Here is a 25,397-nt window from a genome sequence, read left to right as displayed (position 1 = left end):
CTGTGTGTCTCTGTGTTGCCCTGCGACAGACTGGCAACCTGTCCAGGGTGTACCCCGCCTTTCGCCCGGAAAGTTAGCTAGAGATGGGCAACAGCAACCCTCCCGACCCCACTAAGGGACAAGACTATAAAGAAAATGGATGGATGGAATTATGGTATGAATACACACTAATAAAAGGGTGTGAAATGACGAAAGAGCTCTTTTAGTGAAGCCATTTGATCCGGATCCCCAAAACTATCCGTAATTCCCATCACACCAAAACCACTGTACTTGAATCATACGGCGCAGCTGGATTTTGCAGCTACGGTGTCCCACTAAGGACAAACTATGCATTAACGTCAATAGCTTTAAATTCATCACTCTCCTATACTCATATATGCGGAGTATAGGCGAAGCTAGGCAACCGGCAAAAATAGATAAAAAACCGAAAAAAACTGATTAAAGGAAAGAAAGGCATTAGTACAGGAGGCTGCCAAATGTGAAAGACTCACAAACATATTTTCCAACAAACTCTAGAGGCATGTGGGAGATATAATGTTAGGTCTAATTTAAGTACAATGTTAGTCATGAAGCTTATAGTACATTATGCCAGGGGTGCCCAAAGTTGGTCCTCGAGGGCCGGCATCCTGCATGTTTTAGTTCTCTCTCTAGTGGTAGTAACAACCTCCTCAGCAAGTCAATGTTCTCCTTAGGCCTTCTAATGAGCCATAATTTGATGCAGGTGTGCTCAACCAGTAGCTAACGTATTTTTCAAAGTTTTGCATGCTTTAAAATTTCGACATTTTTAAAAATCATTATTTTATTTTATTTGAATCCCTTCAAATCCCACTGCATTAAAATCGATGCTATGTACCAGTTACATTTTCTAATAAAAGTTTTACTGATAATGTCTCTTATTTACATGCAGTTATAGCAGAGTAAAGTGTTTATAATTACTTCTACCTTGGTAGTCCTTAATGTAATTAATACAGGTCAAATTTGAGGTTTGGCGAACGTAAAAACTGAGCTGAAATTAAACAAATTGTCGGTTGGTATATGTTAGCAAACGGACATCCAACGTCCGCTGAACGTCCGCAAGCGCCGTTCGGCGGACTTTAATTTAATTTAATCAAATTGAATTTCAATTTCTCTTCTCTTCATTTTAATTTCGTCGTTTAGTTTCATTCGTTTCATTTCATTTTGACCCTCGGGGGAGCGTTCGTGGCAACAATCAGGTGACTGAACGTTCAGTCCGAGCATGGCTTGTCCCGTTTGCTTAGGAGATGTGTCAGACGTCAGCTTTATCAAATCTGTTTGTGCAGGGGAGGCTGGCCGCTTTGTCTGGGAGGAGTTATTTGCCTGATCATAAGAGGAGGAAAAACTACTCTGCAGTTGGTGTGATTGGCACACCATTGTTGAAGGCTGTAGCTCTACATACAGTGTTCAGGAAAACCTTTGATCAAATATGGCACTGACACCCATAAAACACTCAATTCCTTTGAGTGATGGAAACAGCATACCTTTGATTGGACTGGGCACCTATTCCAATCCTCAAAACGTAAGACTGTTATGTTATCGGACAGTTTAACATCGTGATGTTTTCTTGAAGATTGTGTACTCAAGGAGGATACATTTATTGACAGACTCCCAAAGGCACGGCCTTGGCAGCTGTCAAACGGGCCATCGAGGTAGGATACAGACACATTGATGGAGCCATGATCTACTGCAACGAGGACGAGGTGGGTCAAGCAATCCGAGAGAAAATTGCAGATGGGACTGTAAAGAGAGAGGACATCTTCTACTGTGGAAAGGTTTGCCTGTTTGTGAATTGACTGTTGAACATTTTCCACCCTCTGGATAATGCTCATGGTCACAGAGATTGCCTATACTGAAGAACTAACACCCTTTTTGTTATTTGTTTTATTGGGGTCGCACTGATTTTTCATAGTTGTGGAACACGTTCCATCCCCCTGAGTTGGTACGACCTACTTTGGAGAGAACCCTGAAGGAATTACAGCTGGATTATGTGGACCTGTACATTATAGAAATGCCCACTGCTTTCAGGGTTCGGAATATGTTTTGTGACATGTATAGGGTCAAAAATCTTATTTTTGAGTTGTTTTTTTTTTGTTTTTTTTTTACCAAATTGAAAGTTTCTGTTAATTTTTGAAGCCTGGAGATACGTTCTACCCACAAGATGAGAATGGGAAGTCTGCTTATCACAAGACAGACCTCTGTGCTACATGGGAGGTGAGAAATCCTTGTCATCTATTTCATTCATATGTATGGTGCAAATTTGAGACTGTAAAAGACAATAGTTTACAGCAGTTACAAGATAGAGATCCAAGGTCAAAGTCAGAAGCTTGTCATCAGGATTTATGATCTTTGTTTGTATAAAAATATTTATGTCTTGTACAGGCTATGGAAGCTTGTAAGGACGCTGGACTGGCAAAGTCAATCGGCGTATCCAACTTCAACAAGCGCCAGCTGGAGCTGATCCTTAACAAGCCTGGGCTGAAACATAAACCAGTCACAAACCAGGTACTCCATGATAGCGCGGATAAAATAGATTGAAATTTTTGAAGATGGGAAGCAGGGACGATTCTAGGATATCACCTTTAGGGGTGCTTAGCCCCCAGCAGGGCTAAGACCCATGAGAAGATATTTGCTGGTGCAGTTTTCGAAATCTAACTGCTTATTTAGATACATTTACAAACAAAGTTAAGAGACATGTTGTCAGTAATTCATAGAATAAAAGAACAATGTTCATTTTACTCAAACATATACCTATAAAGAGTAAAATCAGAGAAACTTTTAATTTTGAGAGACAAGCAGCTGTGGAGTGACACAGTCCTAGTGTGATCTGCTGCCCTGGAAATTAAAATAAAATCTACTCAAAACTATGCATTTCCACTCATTTGAAGAACATTTTACTAAATTCATAGGTTTAATAAACCTAAAACTAGTTTATTATCAAGGTAGAAGGTCAGGTTAATGATTAATTTTCACAAGTCATTGACCTGACCTTTATTTGAAAATCATACTTAGAAATTGCACTACCCTTATTTTTATCTGAACGTTATGCGGCTGCTGGCCTTTTCCCTTTAAACAAGAATGAATATCCTTCTATGGAAAAGTGGAAATTATGAGTCAGGGTTTTACAATTTCAGTTCACAGTTCATGAAGTGGACCTATCACAGTTTCAGTATAAACCACCTTTCTTTTCACAGACAAAGAAACAGCCTGACCCTGACATTCTGCACTGTTCTTTAGTTGTACCTTATTTAAGTGACTCCAGAGAGGTTTGGGAAATGAATTACAAAACACAACAGTCACTAATCAAACTTCAAAAAAAGGGCAACAAGAGTAATTAACAAGGCAAAGGACCAGCCCCTGCACCCACCCACACTTCCATCAATACTCCTGCTGCTGTCCACCCACTCCCCGCCTCTCCCTCCTCAGAGTCCTTCATCCCCATGCGAGTCTCACCTCCATACCGCCTTCCTTTTTCTTCTCCTCTGTGATCCTCCCTCCACTCTTCAGCCAGCCTCCTCTACGGTAAACATCACCTCTGAAGATGTTAGAAGACACCCGGTGAGAATCCACCCTGGAAAGCTTGTGACATCCAGTTCTGTGGAGTCCTCCAGCATATCTTCAACATGAGCCAGCATCTACAGAGGGTCCCCTGTGATGCAGAAAACACTCTGCATTGTTCCGCTGCCGAAGACACGGCGTCCTTGTGACTCCAAGGATTATATGTGGCGCTGACCCTGGAGAGTCTTGTTCTGGAGCAGCTCTGGCCTCTGGTCCAACCACATCCTACCAGCCCAAACTTGGAGCTTAGGAAGTCATTATCTTCCCGTTCAACTGCGTAATACACTCACCTGAACCAGTCAGAGAGCACAGTGAGAACAACGTTGTTTTGGCTTCTCCAGTGCATTCAACATCATCCGTTCAGCTCTAGTGGGTGAGAAGCTGACGGCGATGCAGGTGGATCTTCTCCTTGTGTACTGGATTGTGGACTATCTGACCGGCAGGCCACAGTTTGTGCGCCTGCGACACTGTGTGTCAGAAACACAGGGATTCCACAAGGGACTGTCCTCTCTCCCTTCATTTTTACCCTCTATAAAACCAACTTCAGCTTTTGCACCGAGTCTGCCTGTCGTCCATCTGTCCAATGCATAAATAGGTAATAAAATCAGTAATAAATAGTAATCACCCATACTTAACTATACAGCGAACTGTTACAAATGAACAAGCACATATTCAATGCATTACTAATGCCAATTACTATACCTCTGCATAATGCCAGCTGTTCTAATAAAACATAAAGCAAATAAGGACACAAACTTGTTTCTGAAGATATAAAGAATTAAATAACAAACATGCACCATATAGAACACTATATATTGGCAAGTCAGTACCATTTTATTATAAACACCCCTCATATGCGATAGATAACATTGTAAATAAATAATTAACAAGTAGATAGCCATTAATTAAGCTTTAAACAGTTTACAATCCATTATTAAGCAGTTATAGTGCATTACTCAAAAGTAGAGGCAGTACATTTCTCCAATATAAATACTTGAGTGTCAATATGAGGACAGTCTAATACCAGGGTTACTAAGTAAAGCATTTTCTAATTTCCAAACAAAAAATTATTTATTTATTTTTTTGAACACAGGTTGAATGTCACCCGTATTTCACCCAGCCAAAGTTGCGTGAATACTGTCAGGAGAAGAACATTGTGATTGTGGGTTACAGCCCACTTGGGACAAGTAGGGATCCATCGTGGTGAGAACTTTTTTTATTATTATTATTTATAATAGTGAACAATGCATTGTTCTGTTTACAAAAAAAAACTAAGCTCGTCCCATAGATATATTTAAATTACGGTAGTAAACACTTTCATTCATAAAGTGGGGATGAGAGACGACGTTCTAACTGTAACTACCAGGTCAGTAGTGACAGCATTGCTTTGCCTACATCTCCCATAAGGCTGTGCGGTTCTGGATCGGAGTGCCGTGAAATTATCGAATATTCTATCAGACGTCACGTGTCTATCGTCCACATGTCCACTTAATACTGTCTGAAACAGGTTGCTTATAGTATTTTTTTTATTTCAAACAGGGTAAACTTAGAATGTCCCCCAATGTTAGAAGACCAGCTTCTGACCTCAATTGCCAAAAAGTACAACAAGACCACAGCGCAGGTGTGCCTTAGGTTCAACATGCAGAGAGGAGTGGTGGTCATCCCGAAGAGCTTCAACCTTGATCGCATTAAGGACAACTTCCAGGTATACTTGCATTACTTCTGTTTATTGATGAATCCAAACTGTTTAAAAATAAGATGCAAGGAATTACGATCTGGCTGATTTGTCAAAACTGCAGGTTTTCGACTTCTCTCTGTCAGAGGAGGAGATGAAGGCGATCGAGGGGCTGAACAAGAACATTCGCTTTGTGGTGCTCCCCTTGTAAGTATATCATTAATGAAACTTACATTTTTGAACACAATCTTCATATTTCTTTTTTACTGACTCAACAGTTGGGCTGATCATCCAGAGTACCCCTTTCACGAGGAATACTGACATCCCAAACATTGAATAAAAATATTCAAAGCAGGACTATTGATGTCTTTATTGATTCAACTTAACCTGGGGATATTTTTTCTTGCACATTCAACACACAATTCCTCGTTCCCACTCTGCAAATGCAAATGTATATATATTTTGGAGCTCTGGCATAATTCAAGAGGTTCAAAAATGATAACCGAGAAAAACTATAAGTTTATCTTCCATTGTAGTGAAGTTTTTCCATTTATTGAGGCAAATGGTCTTACAAAATGCCCAAATCTCACAAATATATTATTTAAGTCTTCATTTGTAATTTGGATCCTGTGTGGAATAACCTTGTGAGAATCCAATTCTTGTCTTTAACTTGGAAGATGAAATGTACAGATAAATCATTAAAAGCCCAAAACGAATGCAAGCATATTTAAGCGTAAATATACATTTATGCAAGACACACGGGAAGCTTTACACAACTTTATTGTAGATTGTGTATAAATACACATGCACAATTCAAATGTAAACCCAAGTGAACTCAAGTGCAGCCAAACCTGGAAACCTCCATACATCATGCAAGAACATCTGAAATATTTTATACAAAACAAAAAAAAAAAAAGTCCCAAAAACAACAGGAAAAAAAAAAAGAAAATCCTTTGCTTTAAAAAAATATTCCCTCCCTGGACAAGACTTCGCAAACTAGTGTATAACTGAATGCCCCGACTCCTCCGGGTCTTGCCAAGGTTTTAAATATATTGTCTGTTCATTATTAAATGCTTACATATAAATAAATAAACTTTATCAAATGTGCACTCACAGAGTGAACTCTTCTGTACAATATCATATAAGCCTATTGAAGCGATCGCGTCTCACTCAGTCCGGATGGGGTGAGTCGTCCTAAAGGGGGAAAAAAAAATAAAAAAATAAAAATAATAATCGAGGTGGCCCGTTGAGGCTGAAGCACGAAGATGCTCGTAAAGGCGTGGTCTTCTATTCTGAGGCAAGAACAGGTGTGTGGATGTCGTCGGCAAAAAAGCACTCATGTCGCGAAAAACGGCTTCAAAACGACTCGCATGGATGGATGATTAACCTGCCACGATACAATTCCACTGCATCATGGTCCTACAAGCCGAAAGGTGCGTTAGGCCGACTCACCCCACTGTTTTCAGTTGATTACCCCCCGTTTCCCTGCTTCAAATCAAAGCAGCACACACACACACACACACATATACACACACATACAGGCGGAAATGTTTTCCCAGAAATTCAGACAGCCAGGGAGAACTTGTTAACAGAAAGCATAAGAGAGGGCCGGAAAAAAAACGCGGGGGAAAATTCGTAAACCGAAAGGCATCATTCACATACGTGTGGTCTTTGTTCATTCAGTTCACGGTACATTCTGGCCCTCTTGTGGGTTAAAAAGACGAGACTTCGAGGCGATGCGGACATGAGACGGCAGCAAGCGAGAATGGAACGGACATTCGTCACGCGACGTTTTTGACGTGAGAAGTGGAGTAGGGGGGTCGTCGTGCGAACAAGGCGACTGGTTTCACATTTCGAAGTTAAGGCCGAGGTGATTTCAACGACGGACGACGCATCGGATGTCTGCGAGAGAAAATGGATGAACGCAGGAATTGGACGATTATTCAGCACCGATTCTTTAGATGTCTGTAGCAAAAGAAAATAAATTTTACCTTTTTTTTTGGTCAGTAAACACATCATGTGAAGCTATTCTTTACTAGTGTTAGTTAGGAGTTTAAAAAGAGGGAGCAAATGGATGCGTGACAAAGAGCAAGATAACAGGATCAAAGTTCGTTAGTTTGACCTTTTTGAGCTTCCATCCTCCATGTAACGGATCATGCTATATATGGAAATGTTACACATCCACAATCTATAGGGAGTACACAGGGAGCGCTAGCTGTGCTAACTGCTAATATAAAAATGCTAAAGACGATAAAATGTTAACCGTGCAATCATTTCGTTCCCATTTTAAGCGCCTGCTCTCACACACGTTGTGACGTCATCTCTGCTCAATAATTAGTGTTTGCTCGTGACAGGATGGAAGGAAAGAAATATTCTGAATCTTAAAGATTTGATATCAGCCAGAATCACGATGAAGCACGCTAGAGCTTTAGAAAATATATCTGGAAATCGGCCGAAAAATTGTGATCGGCGCGTCTCTGGTTTTTAGTCCCGGCACATCTTGAAGATGAAGACACGAGAATACAGGAAAGGACTAAAGCTTCAGATAGATACATTGACGAGAAGATTGGCAGTGGAGAACTTTCTTCCTAGCACATATCTACTGCAGAAGAATGCACAGTATTGGCTAACACAGGCTGCGTCATCTCTTAACACATTTTTGGAGTTAAAAAGCAGCCAATCACGATGAGGAATACAACTACGGGTCGACGTAAAGCCTGGGTTATAGACCACAAAGGCGGCTCGCTGGAAGCAGCTGCTGCAGTTTGTCTGGCGTTATCAGGAAATGGGAGAGGTTGTGTTTGTGCAAGTTCAAAAACGTTTCAGCGCATCGTGACAACTCAACGCAATTCAGTGTTTTAAAAATATTTACAAAATTGAAATAATACTAATACGATATGCAAAACAATTCACTGCTCAAATGATAAATAAAAAAAAAAAAAAGCGGAAATTCAGAGCGCAGCGCCTGCTGGAGGCGCCGTCATCGGTCTCACTTTGTTCTGTTCACACAGCAGATGTTTAATGAGTTAACGTGGCGACACACTCGCTCAAAAACACACACACACACACACACACGCGCGCACACACACAGTGATTCACCCACAGGAGGGTCCTGATTTCTTAGAGTTGCGTACCAAGGCAGCTCCTCTCCCCGCCCCCCCCGCCGAACAGTCGTCGTCCTGGCAGCGGCTCAGTCCGCGCCGTCGGGCAGGAGCGACGGCGCCCGCTGCCACTCCATGCGTCCATATGGCTTTTTCTTGGACAGATCCCTTTCTCTCTCTGCTTGTTCCTGTAGGCATTTACCTCAGTTGGTTTTCATGGTAATGTCTCGATTGAATACCTGTTCCTCCTCTTCTTCTTCTTCCTCCTCCTCTTCCTCTTCTTCTTCCTCCTGGTTTATGTCTTTTTTACTGCTCTTGTTCTGGACTGGCTCGTCCTCCTCGTCGCTTTGCGCAGCGGCGCAGGCACCCTGAGAAGACGAGACAGTCCTTCTTTCTACCAGCTCTTCCGCTCCGTTCTCCTCATCATCCTCACCTTCCTCTTCCTCCTCCTCCTCCTCTTCCTCCTCGCGGTCGAGAGCAAAGTAGCCGGTGCCTTTGACAGTGTCCTGGCGCTGGTAGAACAACACATAGCCAGCTTTGGACTACACAAACACAGAATGGGAAAGTTTACAAGAATGCCTAATATGTAAAAAAAAAAAAAAAAAAGAAAAAGACAAGAAATTTTTTTTGATTTTTCCTAGAAAATAAATTTCTATAATCTACCTCTTAGGTTAGCAACATTTTTTGCACAAAAACCCCCGTTTGTTGTTTTACAGTCAAAAATAGCCAACATTATATTCTACCGTGAAAAAGTTCCTGCCTGTATGCAGAGGTTTTCTCCAATACCAAAGTGACACCTAGTGGCAGAAATGAGGTAAGACATGAAACACAAATTGGCTGCTTCCCTGATGATCTCCTTTCCACCTAGTTGAGGTGGATGACGACGTGTTACCATTTTCTTTCCATTTTCATATATTTTGATCAGTGCTCAATGAGACGTCCACAGTAAAATTAAAGCATTTCTCAAGCATTTCTAGGCAAGTTGTGAAACTTTTCCTTTAAAAATAAAATCCCCAATTTCAGTAATCTTTCATTTTAACTACACATATCAATAAGTCACTGTGTCTTTAAGAATAATACATGTTATTCAATAATTGAAACAATTCAAATAACTCGTGTTCAGGTTAATGACCTTCCTGCTTAAATAACATGATTAAACACAATATAGTAAGAAAGTTGGGGAAAAAAATCTCTAAAATAAGTTTTCTGGCATTTAGCAAATAGAAATAGTTCAAATCAGATAGGCGATTCAAGCTAAGCTAAAATAATAGACGTTTGGTCTTCAAGGAAAAAAAGGTGGACGTTTTTTATTAGGCGTACGAAAATATCTGGTTTCAACTGTAAATTGTGTCCACATTTTTATGTGAAATAAACTGAGACTAAGGACACTCACCACTATTTGGTCTTCACTGGCAGGAGACACACTACTGTCATCAAAGTTGTACCACTTCCCATCTTCTTTGTTCTTAGCATACGCCGTGTCTGGGAAGAAAAGCTAATCTTAAATTACAGCAGATACTAAAACATTTACCTGGTTTGATTTATTATATTTTCCAGATTACACAAAAACACAGTTAGGAGCGATTTCCTAATTTTTCTGGGCTGTGGAAAAACTCAACTTGTTGAAATCTACAATACGACGAAATCTGGACTGGATAGTCCACAAATAAATGCAGAAACCTTGAAATGAGGTTTTATACTGTGATATCTTTATCTCACTAAATGAAATAATAATAAATAAAAAAAACAGATCAGGTCAATAAATTGAACAAAGACTCAAGTTGTGAGATGCACCAAATGGAAAAAAAAAAGGTCATTTAAATATTAAATGTTTTTTTATTTTTCCAGATTTTCTTTCTTTTTCTTTTTATGCTTTCAGATAATGAAGTGAGACCTCCAACTTTCATTTTTCTACACTCAGAGTTTGGATCTTATTAAATGCACTAAGATTTTTCCCCAATCCACTTTTACTTTTTTTCACTAGATTTTTTTTTATTCCATTTTGATATGTTTACTTTAAGAAGTAAACATATTCTAAACACTTTCAAGTGGAGAACATTTCAAGAGTTTTTAATAAAACAATCCATGTATAGGGATTAAATTAAACAGAAATTATAGAGTTGATAAACCAATATTTTCATCATGTTTAATCTGGCAGTAATCAGATTTTTTATTTGTATTTTTTATAATTTATGTCTAGGAAATGTCTAAATTGGCACAAACATCTCCCCACACAATCCAAGTGGTCATCAAAAATGATTATAAGACAATGTTTAGTGTTGCATTAAAAAATGCAACAATATTAAGTAAAACAAAAACTACTAGTCTATTTGCAAATAAAGAGAGCTCTTAGTCTTTTTCTAGATTACAAAAAAGGAAATAATTCACTTTAAGCAGGTTTAAAAGTGAGCTATGTTATATAATAAACTAGAAATCTGTAAACTTCAAATGGAAAAAAAAAAAGAAAAAAGAATTATATGTAAAGGAATTCAAACAGGAAACTGGGTAAAAGTCTTACAATGGCCGCCTCCCATCCCGCCGTAGTGGTTGGACACGGCGATGAGGTCATAGCGACAGGGCCCGGCGTTGGGGTTGATCAGGAACTCTGACATGTCCAGATCTCTGAAAATACAAAAAAAGCAAACAAACCGTTTCAACCGGTGACTGACTTCTGGAGCTTCTGGAGGTGTCATTTATGATCAAAAACAAAAAGAAACATCATCTAGAAATAGTATCATATTAAACAGGTGCAGCACTGGGTGTGTGTGTGTGTGTGTGTGTGTGCGTGCGTGTGTGTACCTGAGTGGGAAGTCGACCAGCGAGTCCAGCTTGTCCCTCATGTAGCGGCTGTAAGAGAAGCGCTTCAGATGGACAACAAGGACGGGCGGCAGAGACCACAAGTCCAGCTTCTTGGTGGCCTGCTGATGCTGCTTACAGTTTGGACAATACCTGCAACATCGGGACACAGGTCACCAAGCGGTTTCTGGACTATTACGGAAAAACAAAAGTGCAAAAAAATGGGTCAATTTAAAGATGAATGATAATTTGTTGCTGGCTTGTTTTTTCATTCAGAGATTGGTATTCATGGGGGCGTTTTTTTTTTCAGTATGCAAATTATCAGGCATAACATTATGATCACCTACAAGGGATTTTCTCTCTTCATCATGGCACTTGTAATGTGTTGGGCAGAGCTGGATTCAGAAGGATATTGGCCCTTGGGCTAGAACCAGTTATGGTGGCCCTATCCAAAAATAAATAAATAAGCATTTTACTTATGCAAACTATAGTGCTTTAAAAGTTAGGTCTTCACATCAGCAGGTTTAAAGCGTGATGTGGCTCCGTGTTGGTCCCAAAAAGATGTATTATATGTAGGGGTGCAACTAAATTATGTTAGTAATCAATTAATTAATTATTCTGACAATTAAGAGGATAAAAATTGGCACATTCTACAGACAACACATAAGCCTAAATACATTAAAACACACAAACAAAAAAATGTAATTTTTTTTAAATAAGAAAAACATTTAATTTCCTAAAATGCAATAAGATAGCTTTCCTTTAGTAAATCTGAACTGGATCAGGCAAAAACAGTGCCACTTGAGGAGCTCTGGGTAGAACCGAACATTGACTTATAAAATGATTTTCAATCCTCTGCTTATAGAAATGTGCTTTTGAGACTCCAAAAATATCATCTACCAGCATGAAGTCACTTTGGTTTTCAGTCGTTTTTCACCCATTTGTCATAGTGGGTGAGAACACAATCAGAACCACAACACTAAATCTTCAGTAAATAATATGCAGCTGAAAATCATACTTTTACATTTCCACTAATCATCAAAAATACCTGAAATAAAACAGAAGCTCAATGGTTACGTTGATGAATACAATGTGGTTTGTTTACTTGTACGAAATTAGGTAGAAACTAATAAACAGAAAATGAGATGTTCATGTTTGCTCCTGAATCTCTGCCAAAGCCAACTGCAAACAACGTAAAACTGAAGTTTTTCCAAGTGATCAGTTTCACGGTTTCGCTTCTCACCAGGGATCCTCTGCTCCCAGTTTCTCTTTCGTAGTGAAAAGCTCGATGCAGTCCTTCAACTTGAAGAAGGCTTTCTTCTGAGGCTTGTACTCCATGCTCTCGTGCTTGTCATAGTCCTGCACAGATCCAAGATTACAATCAAAAGCAGTCAGGTTTACATAAAGATTTAGCACTAGGGAAACATTCGCACCACATTCCCCTTCCACTGAAACCTGTTAATACATCTAAAGAGACGATATGAAGATGCATCAAGCGTTAAATCAGCCAGTAATGCTGGAGTCAGCCTGAACAGCAACAGAAAGCTGAAGACAGCTTGCGTGTTCGCTACGCGCCGCTGGAGAAACCGATTCTGATTACATAAGACACTTTGCGCACTGGGCTTTAAATTTAATTTGCCTGCACCGTAGGTGGCTGATGGAGTAGCGAGATGTGACGACAAGTCAGCACACAGCACAGTTAGAAAAGCTGGTTTGCATGTTTCTTTAAGGTCTTCAAAGTACAAACTGTCTTCACGCTGCAAAAACACACAATTCTACAAAGTTTTTTTTTTATCTACTTTGTATTACAAGTATCTTAGCACACTTCAAACAAAATCCTTTGCAGCATGGGAGCTTGTTTAAGTCGATAACTCATTAATATTGATAAGGGCTGTAACGGTTAATTGTTAATCGTGATAATCAAGGAATTATTGACTTAAAACAAGCTCCTATATCTTGCTGAAACGTTACTTGTAAGTTAGTTTTGCCTTATTTCAAGTGTGCTTCAATATTTGCATGAGAAACTCGACAAAAATACTTTTACATTTTCATTGAGCTTAAAAAAAAAAAAAAAGCCTTACCTCAACAACAGTCTCGTCAAAATACTTTTTCTTAATATCTGGTTCCCAGTCCAAAGACAGGTACGAGCGGTCTGAAAATAGATGAAGATGTAAAAAAAAACAGATGTCATCAAGAAAGTCTCTCAAATAAACTTTGGGCCGTTTCCTACCACTCAGTCTGAGATGCCCCTCGTCAAAGCGGATCAGCTTGGTGTCCTCCTTGATGAGCGAGAAGTCCGTTTTGCCCATGTTGTTGAACTGGAATGTGAAAAGCCTCTTTCTGTTGAGGCCGGCCGTTTGCTGGCCCTTAGTGGAGAGCTGCGGCGCGACCACGCCGTTCTCCAGCTCGTTGTCGCCTCCCACAGAATCCTCCGATTGGCTGTTCTCATTCTCAGACGGCAGCTCCTGATCCTGGCTCGACTCGTCGTCCTGCTCGTCTGTCTCCATCTCGCCTGGAAAGGGGGATAACGCTTTGGATCAGTTTGGACCGACACAAAACTGAAGTTATTATCTTTGGACCACAAAGGTTCAGGTATTACAGTTAGAAACTGGTGATTAGACCCAAAATCTAGGTGTCGTGATGGACTTAGACCTGAACCTTCAGAGTTACATACAGATGGTTACAAAGTCGGCCTTCTATGACTTGAATAACAAATCCAGGAAGGTCACCCCACTTCTTAAGTCTTTATCCTGGCTGCCTGTAGCTCAGGGAATAGACTTTAAAATATTTCTGTTAGTTTACAAGTCATTGCACAGCGTAGCAGCTGTCGTCGCATCAACCTTCCAGACCTCTCAGGTTTCTGGTTCTGCTTTGCAGCCCCAGAACCAAACAAGGAGAAGCAGCATTCAGCTTCTATGCATCTCAAATCTGGAATCCCAGAAAACTGCGAGACGGCTGAAGCACCGAGTTCCCTTAAATCAACGCTAAAAACCTGCCTTTGATTAGCAGTAAGTAGACCATTGACCAACATATTTGATGTGCACTTGCTTGATGATGGGATTCGATAAAACGTCATATTTATTGCTCGTTTCATAACTGATGGCTGTGTGATGTTTTCATGATGCAAAGCACGTTGAACTGCCTCCTTGCTGAAATGCGCAATACAGATAAACTCACTTGGTGAGCCCTCCTCCAGCAGGCCGTTAGTGGCATTTCCGTTGATGGTGTGTTGCGTGGGCGGTTGCGTCTCTTCGCTGTCCTCCTCGTCTTCCTCTACAGGAGACCGTACGAACCGGCTGCAAGCAGAGAAGCGGATGGGATTGCAATCATTTGGGTCCCATCTTGATTATCGCGTGCGGTCGTTCATCTGAAAAACCTACCAGAGACGAGAGAGGAGCATGTTGTAGAGTTTGTCTTCGCTTAGTGTTCTCGGGACGGCAATGAGGAAGGGCAGACCGAACAGTGGCGTGCTGGTGTGGTTGTAGCCCGACTGCTTGTATTTTTCCCTCAAGTGCACGGGGATCACTACGTGATCGGCGTCTTCTACTCTGTTCACCGCAACCTCGAAGCTACGGGGAGGAGAGGAGGTCTTCAAATTACACACAGTCGATGTTTTAAAGTTGTATTATAAAAAATTTTTATAAAAATGATGAAAGGTTGGCAACATAAATAGTTTGTTAACTCGACACTAACACGTAAATATCGTCCCGCTCCATGATGCTGCTGAGGTTTTCGTTAGTGGCAAAGATCCGGTGGAAGCGGTGGTTGTAGATGTCAGTAACAATCATCTGAGGGACAAAAACACAAAAATAGCAACATGATTGAGAGCATTATAGACATTTAAAACTCCTGTTTTTATTTTGTTAAAATTATATTTGAAGCCAACACTCCCGAAACTTTAACACTCGAACTCGTCTTGAAATTAGCATGTTGTGTGACTGTCGCTGCACCGAGTCGATACAAGTGATTACTGCCACTATTACGTTCATTAAATATCCATATTCAGATAAGGGACGTCAGCAAAATGTAAAGTGGTGAAAACAACTGAGGCTATTCTGTCAATTTTATTTAAAATTTTTAGCTAGAAGTAACCCAGAAATTAAAATTTGTACAAATCTGTTTTGCATCTTTAAATGGAAAATGTGTTGGCGGGTTGAGCAACAGAGTTGAACAAATGGTTTTACTTTTTACTCCTCATTCTTTCTTGCCATTTACAAGAAAAAAGATTAGAGCTGGAACGATTTATCGTATTAATCATGATGAATTGATTATTGAAATAATTGTCAACTAATTTAGGAATTGAGTAAAATTGAGTACTGGAGCAAACAAGACTCAAAAAAAGACAACTTGCTGACGAAACAACACACCCAGAGCAGCAACTAAGTCTAAACTGTACAAAGAATATATACATTCAACCCATAACTCCTCTAGTGGCCTAGTTTCTGCTTCACTATGTTCAAATACTTAAAAAAAAAAAATCTCTAATTAAGCACCCTTTTCTATTCAGTTAATTAAAAAAATAATCAACCAATAGCTCTATGCTGCATTGATGGTAAGTCAAGCAGAAAAGGCTGAGCTTTTCACATGTTGGGCGTATTTTTTAGCTGCAGATGCATCAAGTGTTCAGGAAAGGAATGCTGTTATTGCATATTCATCAAATGTTTACTTTCTTTTGCAAATCAACAAATCATTTCAGTATTTCTAATACCACATAAAAAAAAGACAAAAATATCTGCATAACGTGCCCAATTTTATTTTTTTTAAACAAAAAATTTTTATTTCGATTGGACTTTTATCAATTAATTGGTTAAAAAAGTCTGATGTTTGTGACGCTTCCCAAATCGGACTGATTACCGATTATTGATTGATTTATTAATGAGGGTAAAGATGACATTTACCACGTTTTAAATGCTCAAAAAACAGCCGACAACGACGTCCATACCTTCTCAGCAGGCACGCCAGACAGGCTGGAGAGGGAGGTACAGAGGTCAGAGATGTAGCCCACCTTTGGCACGGTCAGCTTGTACTGAAAAGCAAGGGGCACGGGGTCAGAGCTCCGCATCGCTGCGTGGCGTCATGACGCGGCGTTCAGCGTGTGTTCTGCTACCTGCGTAGGTTTAGCAACTGGGTCCAGTCTGACGAGGTACACCTCCAGAGTCCGCTCTTTCTTCATGGGAAGCGGCAGGGTCAAGTAGCAAAAGGGGTCAAAGGTCACGGAGACCTTGGCGCACACGGGACAAACCAGAGTCGACTTGAAGAGACCGTGGAAGATGTCCACGATGATGGAGTCGTTCCTCTTGATGTGGTTCTCCCACGCTTCCTCGGCCACCACCTGGAATTTTAAGCCGGAATATGAGGATATTCCTCTAAAAATCTGAATTAGGGATACAAGATTTATCGATTCGTCTTTTAATCTGAAGGCGGTTGAGCTTATCGGTCGACCAATGATTAATTGGTAAGCAGTTATTATTACAAAAACCTGCGTTAAATAATAGAAAGAAAAAAAATCACTCAATTTTAATATTTTGTCAGCCTACCAAATAAACTGAAAATTGTGGTTTTCTTGAGTTATTATACTTAAGACCTATTAATGAAATATTACAAAACAGAAACCTATTGGGTTGCTGAATAGAAAAATAAAAGACAAGAACTGCTTTATTTCCCATTAACAGAGACATTTTCATATGGTTTCCATGGTAGCTCTTGAAGGAATGTTAAAACTTCGCTCCATGAAGTTCGTTAACTCACAACATTCAAAATCAGACGTACCAATTGGCATGTTTTTTTTTTCTCTCCATCATGTTACAATTTTTCTCAGTTATGCCCTCCACTTTTCTGACATTATTTTTGCCTTCATAGCACATCAGTAATTTTTGAGTGAGACGATGAACGCAGCTCCGTCATTCTGCACAGTTTATATTTCAAAACAGGAACCACACAAAGTGATTCTGCATCCCACACCGGACTCTTTTTGGAGCGTTTTCTCTTTCCTGTTTTGGTATGGCTCTGCCGTCTTTAATTCTGTATCAACCGCTTTAAGTGTGACCAGCGGCGCCCTCTGCTGGATGGTGGCCAAACTATGAGGTTAAAACAAGGTCTGAGCAGACGTTGGTAGTTAATCGATTGAAACTCATAAACCGCTAATCAACAATTCATCGAAGGTCAATTAATTGTCTGCATCAAAGATTTGGGAAGATGCAGCGTTTGTGAAATCCGACCTTGTCCGGCCGTCCGTTGGCGTCCTTCAGCTGGATGTAGGGTTTCTTCCGGATGCGGTTCAGGTCCTCGTGAAGGCCGTCCAGGAGGAAGGCCAGGAGCTCATGGGAGTCCTGCTGCTGGTAGCCTGAGAACTGCGGGGCAAAGCGCCCCACTTGGGTCTGAAAAAGAAACAAAGAGTAACTTCTAGACTAAAATCATTTTGCTCTTTGCCCTGGGTTTGGTCAGTTTTCACTTGCTAATACGAATGTTGTATGAACACCAGAGACGCTACGAGAGCCAGTGATCTCAAGGCGGCTCTTACCTTGAAGGGTCTCGGGGTGACGTAACTGTATTTGCCCGACCACAGCTGCTTGATGAGCTCAGCGTAGGTTTTGGCGATCTCCCCCTTCATGCCCAGGGGGTTGTCTTCGTTCAGCTCGTCTCGGTACTTGTCTTTCAGGAAGTACTCCGTCAGAGGGGTGATATTGCTTAAACACTGCGGAAAGGAAGGAGCAGGAAATGAGAAACTCCGGACAAAGACGTGGCTGTGAGAGGCGACCAATGGCCGATACCTGTACTGCAGAGTTCATGAAGCAGGTGTTTCCCAGGTTGGAGAGCCCACAGAGGCCCGAGCGCTCACTCTGCCGGCTCTGTTCCGAGTAGTCATAGTTGTTGCTGTAGGTTGGGTACGAGGAGGGCAGACTGTAGCTGGAGTTCTTAACACTGCAGAGTAAAAACATGCAAATATGCATCACACGACGTTCAGGAGGCGTTTAAAAACTGCTGTTCCACTTAGCAACTTTCCTGATCGTTTAAACCCCTTGAACATTTTTTGCATTTTTTCCCATGTTAAAAGCCACAAAATTCTACGTACTGCTTCAGGATTCTGACCCTTTTACTCTCAATACAATAAAATCTAATAGTGCTACCAAGAAGGTAGTGGCAGTACCATGCTGTGGGGATACTTTTGAGAGAAAGGTGGGTAATTCCAGAAGAAAGCCTTGAAATTGTTTATCAAAGCAATATTCATGTGGCAGAACGGCCTAGTCAAAGCATATCTGCTTGAATACCTTTGTGAGAGGCTGGTATAAGCACATCCGGAAACACATGGATAGTCACAACGAAAGGAGGTTTTACTGGATATATGCCACACTTTTCAGATTTTCCTCTCTTTTTCTAATAAAAGTAACGGCTTGCAACGTTTTTCTATCACATTTTATGCCAATTAATTACATTGAACTTTATGGGGTTTTTTTTGTAAAGCACCACAAATACAAATATATTCATTTTTTTAGTTCACTAAGAAAAAAGAAAGTTTTACTTTTAGTACTGCAGTGTTTGCCATTTTTATGAGGACGTCCTGTCCTACTGGCTTCCTTGAAAGTACGCAACAACAAAAAAACAAAAAAAATAAAAAGTAAAACTTTCAAGTAGAGCCTTTAAACCGCAGCGATCAGCAGACCTCTGGGAGGTGGGCAGCACAACGCGAGACGTCTCCGGCTCCCACTGACCGAACGACGCTGTCGTGATGGTGGTGGATGTTGGGGCTTCGCAGGTTAGAACGCGGTGGTCCACCCTCCGGCTGTCCAACTCCACCGCCTCAGACCTCAGGCACCACCAGCAACACAGGAGCATGACATCTCAGCCCCTCCCAGCCCGTGCCGGCCCACATGTCAGCACGGAGACAAATCGGCTCGAGTCCAAAAGAGAAATAAACAAAAACGTCGCGAGTCGAGCTTTTTATAACCACATGAAGGTAAAGTCCTGCTACTTCCTTCTGCTGTCGACTCCAAATGTTGATGTTATTCCCGTGAACTGATGGAGTCTTCCGTTTTCTGTGCGCATGCCCTTGTCTTGTTGTCCTCTGTACCCTCGGATCTTCCTGGCTCTGTCCTGTCCACCGCTCCTCCCTTCTGCTGCTCTACGGGTCCCCGCAGATATTTATAGCAGCAACAGCAGCAAGGATGCTCAGGACTGCTACCGAAGCACGGGGGTGTACGGGAGAGAGGAAGAGGGAGGGAGGGATCGAGGGGCTGACAGAAGAGAAACGAGATGAGCAAGGAGGGAAGCAGCTGATTCACTGCATTCAGCTGAGGCTGCAGTCTCACTCTCGTCTGCTATGTTGCTCCCTGAAAAAAATCTGATGGTGGTTTTTCAATTCAGTTCCCCCACTCTGTTCAACCCTTCTTTGCAAATCCCTTCTGTTTCTGTCATGTTTGTGTGACGAGTTAAAGAGAGAGAGAGAAAAAAAAAAAGGCCGCTAAACGATTCCCCAAACTGCCCGATCAGTATGCGGGAGCAAACTCTGGTGAGGAGAGGACCGAACGGATGGAAATGCGCGCTGAAGGTCGGCGAGTCTCTGCAGAAGGTGCGGTAAAGACACGGAAAGGAGGAGGTTGGGAGGGGGAGGGGGTGGAGGTGGCGTTGGGGGGAGAAACTTCCTGCCGGGACTTGAGCAGGACCGCGCGGACGACCGCAAAGTCAGGGAGACGGATAGCGCGCAGCACGGGAGCGCTTGATATGAAAAATAGAGGCCGCATGCATAATTAAGAGGAAACCACAGCGCTGACTGGAGTGAATCAGGGATAGGAGAGCTGCTGAGAGCAAAGATCCGATTTCTCCAAGTCATCCCGTTTGTGTCTTTAACGGCGAGCAGAAAAAAAAAAAAAAAAAAATGCCACTTCGAATGCACACAATGCAGAGCTGAAACAGGACGATTTATGGCCACCGTCTAAGTAAAGACCATAACAAAAACCTTCTCTGTTCACTATTGATCTCTTCTGAGGGTTTTTATGAGTTTCTATCTGCCAAGCAGAAGAACATATACAAACGTGCCCTGAAATGTGCAGTACATCTAACATGAGTCAGGTCAAAGGTCAAGAAGCTTCTTGCAAACAGCTCATTTAGCCTCTGGTTGCTGATTTGCAACTAATCTGCAAAGCAGGTCACAAGTTTACATACGCCCATGGTGGCCAGAAATACATTTTAATATTTTAAAGTTTATAACAAAGCACTTGAAATTCTCTTTATTTCCAACGTGGAATGAAAAACAAAACATGCATCTTAAATGAATCAAAGTGTTTGTGGCAAAACTTTTCTGGTATCGGCATAACTCTACAAAAGGCTGGTAGAGTTATGCCTGTCACAAAAACAGATTTTGCTAGACGAAAAATTCCTCCAGTAATAACTGCACTAAGTGATGGTATATTAATAATGGCATAATAATGCAGGTTGGCCTTCTCAAAGGAAAATAAACAGTAGTTTTGTAAGGAACGCTTCACACTGAAACTAAATCTGCTTTAAATATCCAAAATAAAACAGAAATAAAATCCACACATAACCCGAAACAATAAATAAAAATCAATCATGAAGTCTCTATAAACTAAATTGCAGTTCAAAAAAATATTAGATGAAGCTCGTGTGGTTAAATGATTAAATTCTTAAAGAGACAGTAACTTAGATTGAGTTTTGTTTCAGGCTCAAGCTACGCCAAACACCAATGTGTGTTTGTGATCATCGTCTCACTGGAGCCTCCAACTGTGTCCAAATTCTCAATCAAAAAGTTGTACATCAGAAGATTTAGCTTAGATATTTGGGTATAGTCTCCCTTATTTTGCTTCCATCAACTTTACTCCAGTACCACCAGGTTTTATGATTCACAGTATTCTGAAATTCCTCATGCGACTCTGTAATGTCACGTTTAGGCATCGTTTTGTAGCGGAGATTTTACAGCAAGGCTGAATAGAGAGCCGTAGCAGATTCAACACCCAGACACCCCAAAAATCCCACCCGCCCAAAACCCCCTCCCAGCTATTCAACCCGCAACTATGCCTTACTTCCTGCTGTTGAAGCTGCTGTTATGATTGTTTGTGAGAGATGAAGGCGAGATCTTTGGCAAAGCAGAGAGATTGGAAGCGCCAGATGACCTTCAAAAAGATAAAAGAATAAGATCATGAGTTAGAGCAGAGAAAGAAGGTGTGCGCGCCTCAATCAAATTAAATTGGAATGAATTGGAAGCAGAGGGGGTATGTCAGCAACAAAAGGTCAAGCAGAGGGAGGCAGGGAAGCTTTGGAAGATGGTGCAGTGGCATTAGATGAACAGCTTAGAGCTGAAAGCTTCGTAAAACAGGAGAGAATAGCAAGGATGGTGCCAATTTATATTATGTAACCTTTTTTTTTTTTTTGTCCTTCGAACCGGCTGCAAACGGGCCGTTCAATAACACTTAATCTGCTGTTATCTGCACATCGCAGTGCAGGTACCTGCAACCTGTTTAGGTGGAATATTCACTTAAAAAAATAATAAATTGTATTCTTTACTCACTTGGACGCCATGGAGCCTCGGGGCCAAGTGCCATCCTCGTTCTTCTGCTCTATTACGAGCACCTGTGGGAGACGATCCACAGAAGAAGAAGAGAAAAGGTTCTCCATCTGTTGGATTGAAGGTACTAAATGTTTAACTATCTGCTGTTAAGCTGAGGATGTCTATCTGTTGTAAGCAAATAAATATATATGGTGCCATGACAAAAGGACTTCACACAGATTTCATTTTTTTTTTTTTTTTTTTTTTTAGCCTTCTTCCTGTTGCCGGGCAGAATTTATTATTTCAAGCAGAAATCAAAAACGTAAAAATGCACACAGTGCTTGGTTGGTTTTCAAAGCTTTTATTTCTTAATCATGTAATAATTTGAAAAACTGCTTTTTGTATTCCAGACCAATCTGCTGATGTTAAACTAAGTTTATCTGAGATCTACAAGGTGCTCATTCAAACTATGCTTCTACCTGTAAACATTAAAATGACCTGATTCCTCTAGTAAAAGCCGCAAAACAGTAACATGATCTCAAAACATCTCTACAGCAAACTGTGGGAAGTTTCTAGCAGAAAAGCACTGATCCAATATTTATATCTGTATCAGCCAAAATATTGAAAAAAATTCTAGATCAGGTATTGGTGACAGGGCAGATCTATTCAGTATATTTCTATCCTCTCTGCTCCGAGCGATGTTGTGCTTTATTATTTCTTCTACATCATATTTAGAATCCCTATTTTGCACTTTCTTAACCATTTGAAAAAAACTTTGTTGCGCTTTATATTAAGGTAGTCAACCTTTTATTTTTGTCAGTTTCAGTGTATTTATTTTACGTTTGCCGTTATGTTCATAATTGCACTGACTGAACACAATAAAGTCGCATTGTTTTTACACATCTGACCAACCTTGTGTATTTAAATGTGCTGTACTAGTGCAGAGTTACCAAATATATTTGTAATTCAGCACATTTATGTCTGTATTTAAAAGAAAAAAGATAGGCTTTCAGTCAATTCAGCACTGTTTCTCTGTATCAGATCGGCATCGACCGATACTAAACTTCACATAACGGTATCAAAAGTGAAAAAGGTGGACCAGCACGTCCCCAGTCTTTAGAACAGTAGAGAAGCTCCTACCTGTCCTTGATAGAGGCCGGCGTCTTGGATGGTGCTGTCAGGCTTGTTGAGCGGCTCGAAGGTGTTGCTCATGTACCTGTTCCACAGCCTGGTCTCCTTCTCGTCAGGGATGCTGAACAGTTTCCGCATTTCCTTCTCTATCATGTCTGCAACATCACAACAGTTTACGATGTAAAAGTATCCAATTTAAACCTTGTTAAGGTGCTTATTTGACCACTAGAATGCTGCTTATCGCCATAATTCAAAGTCTTGTTGTCTAGAAGAGCATTTTTTAAAAAGATAATTTAGTGTCCACACATGACCCCTGTAGAAAGAACTCCAAAATCCAACCACTTTAGAGCAAAACTACGTTTCTGTAATGAGAAACTAGTTGCATTTCGTAGTTTAACAAACTACCTACACATATGAAATATTATTTTTCTTTTTAATAAATAAAAAACACGAGAAACTTCCAGTATATTTGGGTCATTTTGCACCTGCTTTGTCAACTGATGATTCAAAAACATTTTCAGAAATGTGTACATATAAACAATAAATATCAAAAAGCAGATGGTTTTAAATCAGAATAGGTTAAGATCGGTTTCAGCAGAAACACTGAGGATCGCCACAGCCACTGCTATAACAATTTAACCCTGAGCAAAGTGATTACTGGAGCTGCTGATCCTCCAGACAGGTTAACTACTGGGACTGTTTCAAACTGATCAGCTCTGAAAATGTCAAAAAATAAAAATCTGACCACCATTTTCAGATGACTTTGTTTTGAAAAAGAAACAACAACAACAAAACTAACAACACAGATCAAAGTATATCTATCTGCTGAAACGGCCCTGTCAAAGCCCAGATTTGAATAAATTACAATTAGGCATATGGAGCACAACTGAAAAAAGAAAAAAAATGCTTTGGAACATAAATAGCAGCTTGCAGAAGTATTCATACCCTTTGAATCACTCATTCATTCATAGTTTGTCAAAACTGACAACAGCCAAAACATTTGCATTGTAAAACATGGTGGTGGCAGCATTATACTGAGGAAAGCTGGTCAAACGACTCCAAACGTCAGCCACAGCAACAATGCAGGGGTTCAAATCTGTGTATACATTTCAATGGCCTAGTCAAAGTCCAGACTAAAATCCAATTAGAATCTGTGGCCAGGATAGAAACGAAGCTCTCCATATAATCTGACTGAGCTTTTGAGCTTCTTTGCAAAGAGGAATCAAAGCTCAGCTGGTGGAGACGAACCCTCAACTGTTCTGCAAACCATTCAGGATGGAATACAAGTTACACTACTATGACTTCAATTTGTAAAAAAAAAAAATAAATTCCTTCCACTTCAAAATAACTGAAAATGTGCACAGAAAGCTGAGGTAAGAAGACAAAACGTCAAAAGGTTCAGTAGCTACACCTCTGCAAAGCGCTGTAAAAACACATTCAAACTGAAATTCAGTTTAAAGGTGACCCGGACGATCCTGAAGCGTACCTATTGTGTCGGCTTTACTGAAACGTCTGGTGATCACGTTGTCCATGTTGCCGTCTTCACAAAGCTTCAGCTCTGTCAGGTACACCTCCACCTTGCAGTGCTTCACAAACATACCCTGTTCCACCACCTGCAAACAAACAAAACACAAACACATGATTATATCCAGAAGACTGGAAGCTTTTTCTTCTTTTCCAGCATCTTATTTGTTCCTATATAGACCGCTGGGTTATGAACAAGGATTTCTTCACTAAAGTGAACACAGAAAAGTTTTTTTTTTTGTCTCTCAAGCAGCTCGTCTTGCACAATGAAGCAAAATCTGCTGCCCTGGTTGAAACCTATCAAGTGCTATGACAGAATCAGAGTCGAATGCTTAATTTAGATGTACCTCGCGGAAACAGCTGAGGAGTCCCAGCCTATTTATTTCACCGCTGAGCCCCCTCTCTAACACATGCATGCATAAACACACGCAGTACTAAGTTCACAAATGTCACTGGGGCCGGCAACACGCAGCTTGGGTTCTCTCCTCAAACCCAGAGGCATTTTAGTGGACCGAATCGGGGTGCAACCGCTGTACGTCTGGGAGTTTGGATCGGCCGAACTTCTGGCTGAACTCTGGCCGAAAACAACTCGTCTCGCCCTCCTTCTCTCAACCCCCCCGTCCCCTCGAAGTGGTTATGAATCTTCTTGCACTCCTCTTGAAAGCTTTCTCTCAGTGTGACCTCGGCTGGCATTCCTCCACTTCAAAAAAGAACAACAAGGACGCAGCAGCTCTACGCCGGCGTTGGCAGTCAGGACTGCGTAACGGACCGCAGAGCCAAACCTCTGACCATGGCCCTCCCGAGACTTTGTCACCCATTTATGCTGCCTTCTCCCCACAACGCAGGAACACAAACCAAACAAAATCAGAGAGAGAGAGCAAGAGAGAGAGAGAGAAAAAAAAAACCTAATGATGAACCTCCTGCATGTTGGGTCTTGTAGCCCGCTCCATGTAGCGTTTCTGTCACCCAGAACCGTTGCCTGAAAATAGAAACCCTGCGGCCACCCGATATGAGCCGTGGCATAAAAGGGAAAAGGGGGAGGGTCAATGGACGGGGGAGAGAGAATGAAAGAGAAAAATACATGAGAGAGGTGACAGCA

The 25,397-nt window shown here is 41.0% G+C and overlaps 2 protein-coding genes across 8 annotated transcripts in view; one reads left to right on the top strand and one right to left on the bottom strand.

Moving 5' to 3' along the window:
• The first annotated feature begins 1,037 nt into the window (after window positions 1-1,037).
• LOC103459507 (3-oxo-5-beta-steroid 4-dehydrogenase-like) lies at window positions 1,038-5,605 on the top strand. The gene is made up of 10 exons (XM_008401117.1): window positions 1,038-1,214; window positions 1,302-1,537; window positions 1,623-1,790; window positions 1,928-2,044; window positions 2,152-2,229; window positions 2,398-2,520; window positions 4,667-4,776; window positions 5,113-5,278; window positions 5,373-5,455; window positions 5,527-5,605. The coding sequence occupies exons 2-10, from the start codon at window positions 1,445-1,447 to the stop codon at window positions 5,567-5,569; spliced, it is 981 nt and encodes a 326-aa protein (XP_008399339.1). The 5' UTR covers window positions 1,038-1,214; window positions 1,302-1,444; the 3' UTR covers window positions 5,570-5,605.
• A 406-nt stretch (window positions 5,606-6,011) lies between these two features.
• Window positions 6,012-25,397, bottom strand: part of usp15 (ubiquitin specific peptidase 15) — a 23,297-nt gene continuing 3,911 nt past the window's right edge. Inside the window, exons 1-20 of one of the 7 annotated variants that reach the window (XM_008401125.2) lie at window positions 25,216-25,277; window positions 24,261-24,387; window positions 22,784-22,929; window positions 21,665-21,771; window positions 21,180-21,269; window positions 17,916-18,066; window positions 17,666-17,839; window positions 17,364-17,522; window positions 16,253-16,477; window positions 16,088-16,171; window positions 14,839-14,933; window positions 14,526-14,714; window positions 14,323-14,441; window positions 13,376-13,657; window positions 13,227-13,297; window positions 12,389-12,504; window positions 11,149-11,298; window positions 10,868-10,971; window positions 9,743-9,831; window positions 6,012-8,891 (exon numbers count right to left, since the gene is read on the bottom strand). In XM_008401125.2, the coding sequence (XP_008399347.1) occupies window positions 8,553-8,891; window positions 9,743-9,831; window positions 10,868-10,971; window positions 11,149-11,298; window positions 12,389-12,504; window positions 13,227-13,297; window positions 13,376-13,657; window positions 14,323-14,441; window positions 14,526-14,714; window positions 14,839-14,933; window positions 16,088-16,171; window positions 16,253-16,477; window positions 17,364-17,522; window positions 17,666-17,839; window positions 17,916-18,066; window positions 21,180-21,269; window positions 21,665-21,771; window positions 22,784-22,929; window positions 24,261-24,387; window positions 25,216-25,248 (2,850 nt within the window). In that variant the 5' untranslated portion in view covers window positions 25,249-25,277 and the 3' untranslated portion in view covers window positions 6,012-8,552. Of the gene's footprint in view, window positions 8,892-9,742; window positions 9,832-10,867; window positions 10,972-11,148; window positions 11,299-12,388; window positions 12,505-13,226; window positions 13,298-13,375; window positions 13,658-14,322; window positions 14,442-14,525; window positions 14,715-14,838; window positions 14,934-16,087; window positions 16,172-16,252; window positions 16,478-17,363; window positions 17,523-17,665; window positions 17,840-17,915; window positions 18,067-18,805; window positions 19,736-21,179; window positions 21,270-21,664; window positions 21,772-22,783; window positions 22,930-24,260; window positions 24,388-24,645; window positions 25,186-25,215; window positions 25,278-25,397 lie in introns of those variants that run through there. The other 6 variants (XM_008401124.2, XM_008401118.2, XM_008401120.2 and 3 more) reach the window with 6 other exon arrangements.

Source organism: Poecilia reticulata, linkage group LG23, assembly GCF_000633615.1.
Source record: "Poecilia reticulata strain Guanapo linkage group LG23, Guppy_female_1.0+MT, whole genome shotgun sequence".
Classification (NCBI taxonomy): Eukaryota; Metazoa; Chordata; class Actinopteri; order Cyprinodontiformes; family Poeciliidae; genus Poecilia; species Poecilia reticulata.
Note: the sequence above shows the minus strand (reverse complement) of the source record. Positions and strands in the feature narration are given on the sequence as shown.